Source organism: Histomonas meleagridis (genome assembly GCF_020186115.1).
Source record: "Histomonas meleagridis strain 2922-C6/04-10x chromosome Unknown contig_23, whole genome shotgun sequence".
NCBI lineage: Eukaryota > Parabasalia > Tritrichomonadida > Dientamoebidae > Histomonas > Histomonas meleagridis.
Genome location: NW_027150820.1, coordinates 792,652 through 797,138, shown reverse-complemented (window position 1 = coordinate 797,138; position 4,487 = coordinate 792,652). Strand labels below are relative to the sequence as shown.

General features: G+C 33.9%; 3 protein-coding genes across 3 annotated transcripts; 1 reads left to right on the top strand and 2 right to left on the bottom strand.

Moving 5' to 3' along the window:
- GO595_003843 (CAMK family protein kinase) lies at positions 1–1,665 on the top strand (the record flags this gene model as incomplete). The annotated part of the gene is made up of 1 exon (XM_067916908.1): positions 1–1,665. One exon carries the CDS (start codon positions 1–3, stop codon positions 1,663–1,665), a length of 1,665 nt encoding a protein of 554 aa, XP_067776130.1.
- A 454-nt stretch (positions 1,666–2,119) lies between these two features.
- Positions 2,120–2,746, bottom strand: GO595_003842 (ras-related protein RABA2a; the record flags this gene model as incomplete). The annotated part of the gene is made up of 1 exon (XM_067916907.1): positions 2,120–2,746. One exon carries the CDS (start codon positions 2,744–2,746, stop codon positions 2,120–2,122), a length of 627 nt encoding a protein of 208 aa, XP_067776129.1.
- A 303-nt stretch (positions 2,747–3,049) lies between these two features.
- GO595_003841 (uncharacterized protein) lies at positions 3,050–3,904 on the bottom strand (the record flags this gene model as incomplete). The annotated part of the gene is made up of 1 exon (XM_067916906.1): positions 3,050–3,904. One exon carries the CDS (start codon positions 3,902–3,904, stop codon positions 3,050–3,052), a length of 855 nt encoding a protein of 284 aa, XP_067776128.1.
- Between the last annotated feature and the right edge of the window lie 583 nt (positions 3,905–4,487).

Genomic DNA, 4,487 nt, shown 5'->3' with positions numbered 1-4,487 from the left:
ATGTTTGGAGGAACAGAAGGCTTTATAGGAAAGCCTATCAAAATTAATTCATACAATCTTACAATCAAAGAAAAGATTGGGGAAGGTGGATATGCAAATGTGTACCGTTGCGTTGACCAAAATAATAATGAATTTGCATTAAAGACTATAAATTGTACAACTCCAAACAGATTTCTGCAATTTAAACAAGAGGTTACATTTTTGACTTCTATTCAGCCACATCCTAACATTGTTAAATTATATGCATCAGAAGTTAACGAAAATAATTTGACCATCAATATCTTATTTGAATTTTGCCCAGCTACAGCCATAGGAATTATGAGTAAGAGATTTTTAACACGTGAGGAAATTATTATTTTCTTTAATGGAATTGTTAAAGCAGTTTCATATCTTCATTCACAAAATCCACCAATTATTCATCGCGATATAAAACCAGAAAATCTTTTAGTTGGTCTCGATGGCCTTCCTAAGCTCTGTGACTTTGGTAGTGCTACAACTCAAATTTATGATACAACAAAAACCTCACAACATAACATGATAAAGGATGACATTTCACAGAATACTACAGAAAACTACAGATCCCCTGAAATGATTGATCTTTACAAATTTGTACCGATTGATATAAAATCCGATATCTGGGCTCTTGGGTGCACGTTATACAAATTAATATATCGAAATGATATATTCAATCCAGGTGAAAGTCTTCCTATTCTTCAAGGGCGTATTAATCTTCCACCTGGTCTTGATCCTGATTTTGCTCGTATTATAAGAGCTTGTCTCAAAGTAAATGCTTCTGAGAGACCAACTGCTTCTCAAGTCCTTGACATGATATTTCCTCTCACAGGTGGACTTGAGCGAATTAACTTCGTCCAAGAACCCATCACACAACCGCCGCACGTCCAGTCAAATTTGACAAAAACCGATGATGTAGGAGTCTTCTGCAAGTTCAAGGAAAAATACAGATCCATTATGGCTTCTGGTGTCCCTAAATGGGTCATCAAGGCTACGTATGCCTCCACTGATCCTCCTAAATCCAAATATGTTCGTCGAGTTATTCTCGCAGTAACTCGTCATACTCAATCAACAACACAAATTCTCAAATTTTTGCTTACAGAGCGTGACTGGCGTGGAGATTACAGAATAGCCGCAAAAACTCTTTACCTTGTTTTGTTGATTTGTCAATTTGAAGAAAATCCTGGAAGTATTTCCACTTTTATGCATCAAATTGACGAAGTTAGAAATTACTTCAAGAAACAGAGTATTTGGGTATCTCTAATAAAAGCATTAGGAACAGTCCTTCGAAGTAAGTTGGATATTCATGTTAAATATCCTGACTTAGAAGGAAATTTTGCATGTAAATCGCAAATTATACCGGCAATGTGCGATGCAGCAAAAGTACATTTGAATACTGTGAATAGATGTGTTGAACCTGTGATTAATCGTGCGATTGAAACTGACGATTTTTCGCTTCTTGTGATGTTGCAGCCACTCGTTGATGAAGTGGCGAATGCGTATAAGTTTGTGAGGATTTTGAAACCAAATGATGAGGAATGTGAAAAAGCACAAGAAATATTGGGAATCGCTAAAAAGGCAACTTTCTTGGAAAGTGCTGTTGAATACCCAATAGATACAAAACCAATGCCAAGGTTTAATATTAATGAGTAAAACCATGTTTTTTATGACATTGTTTATTTTTTTTTAGCCAAAATTAATCATCAATTCAGGTCAAAGAAGAATCAAATAAACACAAAACCTGAATAAATGCTGCAACAAATTTGAAAAAATATTTTGGAAAGCACTTTTTGATCGGTTTTGATAGAATCAAACTGATATCAGTTTTTGAATATAAATACGATGACTTTTTATTCAATAATCTTTGCTATTGAATACTTTACTTGAATAGAAAAAATCAGGTTTTCAAATTTGTTTGCCCAACGATCATCACAAAATTCAAAGCAAAAATCCAATCGTTGGCCAAATAATCTATGAAAAGGTTTCCCATAAAAATATTGGTAAACTATTGAAAATATTGATCGTAATGATTTCTGGGAACTAAATTTATAACAATGAATAAATCAAAGCATAAAACAAAGGTAAAGTGAATAAAAGTTTGGGAAATTTATTTGCAGCAGCCTTCCTTCTTTGGCTTTTCTTGGCTTGTGATTGATACACCTTTTTCAGGTTGAGAAGGAGATGTGTTGCCTTTAGATAGATCGTTCTTGGAAAGTCGGTGAACAACTTCTGTGATTAAAGTTGTGAAAGCTTCTTGAACATTTGAATTTTGACGAGCAGATGTTTCGATGAAAAGAAGGTTTTCGCTCTTGCTGAAACCAATTCCTTCTTCTGTGGTAACAGCTCTAAGTTCGCTAAGATCGCATTTATTTCCGACAAGCATAACAACAATGTTAGAGTCTGCATTTTCACGAAGTTCTTGAAGCCATCTTGGAAGAGAGTTGAATGTCAATGCCGCAGAAATATCATAAAGAAGGAGAGCTCCAATTGCGCCACGATAATAAGCAGAAGTGATTGCTCGATAACGTTCTTGACCAGCAGTATCCCAAATCTGTGCCTTAACAGTTTTGCCTTCAACTTCCATAGTTTTTGTTGCAAATTCTACACCAATGGTTGATTTTGATTCTGGGTTGAATTGGTCTCTTGTGAAACGAGAAAGGAGGTTGGTCTTACCAACACCAGAGTCACCGATGAGAACGATTTTCAAAAGGAAGTCTGGATCGCTTGCTTGCATGTAGGTCCTTAATGTGACACTTTTCCCATGCACACATTGAATTTTCTAAAAAAATCATCGGTTTGATAGAACACGTTGAAAAAGTTCAAACGGTATTAGGTGCTGATGTTTGATACATCCTATAGAAAATATTGAAAACTAAAACACATATTTGGGGCATCCTGAAAAATGAAAAATGGTAAAATTAAAAAAATTATTTTATTTGACCAACATTTCATGAAAAATAAAATACAAAAAAAATTCATCATTTTACTGTAATTTCTACTAGTTGCAAATTCAGATATTGCATGTTTTGATAACATCTTATTTTTTATTATCCATTAAACTTCTCATTATTGTCTTCAGAGATGCATTCTCGAGGTGCATTGCTTCAAGGTCCTGTAAGATGTTCCTAAGTTCAGCTTTGACGGCAGAATTCTGTTTCAAGCAGTTCTCCATCTCTGCTCTAAGAGTCCGGAGCTCATCTGCTCGTGGGTCCTGTGTTCTGTGTATAATCATTGAAGGTCCTACGGGAGCTTTTACTTCCTCTTCACATTCTTTATTTTTATTCAAATTTGGTTGGGATGAATTTCTCCGTATTTTGTCCTTGAGCTCTTTGGCTTTCATTTGGTTCTTTTTCTTCCTACTCATTGAATGTACAGATAAGTCATTTAACTTTTTTTCATATGTTTCGATCTTTTTTGTGAGCTCTGTTTGTTTGGACTTTTCGCCTATGATTTGTTGATCTACTTGTTCAGTTTCTCGTTTGATCTGTTCAATTTTTTCTGTTAATTCGGAAATGGAATTCTTTAATTCGGAATCACTTTCGACATTTTCTTGAAGTTCTCTTGAATGGTTGGTTTCTTTTATGATTTCGAAGCTAATATTTTCTATTGAGTCTTTAATTGTTTTGATTTCATTTTGAAATTGGATAATATCTTCTTCATAATGTTTAATTTTTAATTTATCATCTTCCAAAGTCTTACTAATCTGTTCAGATTCTTTGGTTGTTTTTGTTAATTTCTTTTCCTGGAGTTCCAAAGCTTCATTTGCAATTTCATATAATTCATTGAATGCAGAAGAAGCATTCGGATCATTGTCTTCTAGTAAATCCTTTACAGCAACAGATTTTTGGCAAGCCTGCGAAATTAACTCATCAATTCTTTCTTCTTCTGTCATTGCTTAATCAGGAGGTGCGTAAACTATACAAGCACAACAAATTTGGAGCACCCCAAGTATGGGTTATTGGCGATAATTTTTTCAGGCAAAACCGATAATTTAATCGTTTAATTAAACGACCGATTATCTATTGATTTCCTTATCGGCTTTGTACACTTTTTTTAGAATTTTGATAAAAGTGCAAAATGATTTTTCTTTGAACATTTTTTAATTTCGAGATTTCTGAAATGAAATCGTCACCGATTAATTTATAAATCTCAACATAAATCATTGTAGCAGATCTCCTAAGAGCTGGTAACTCATTTGTCAAATATTTTGATACAATTGGCAAAATTTTCTTGATGTTTGGCTCCAATTCGCATTTACTTGAAGCAGCAATAATTCGGATTAAGAAGTCAACAAACGGTAATGGTTTCTTCCGCTTACAAAGCGGTATCACAATATCAAATAATTGATGAGAACTTAAGCTTTTCCCAATTACATCAAAACATTTTTCTACTTCGTTTGCATATTTTGTTTTTGTCAACAAAATCAAATTCGGTAATATGATGTCAATGTCCTTACATGAGTTTTCTTCGAGATA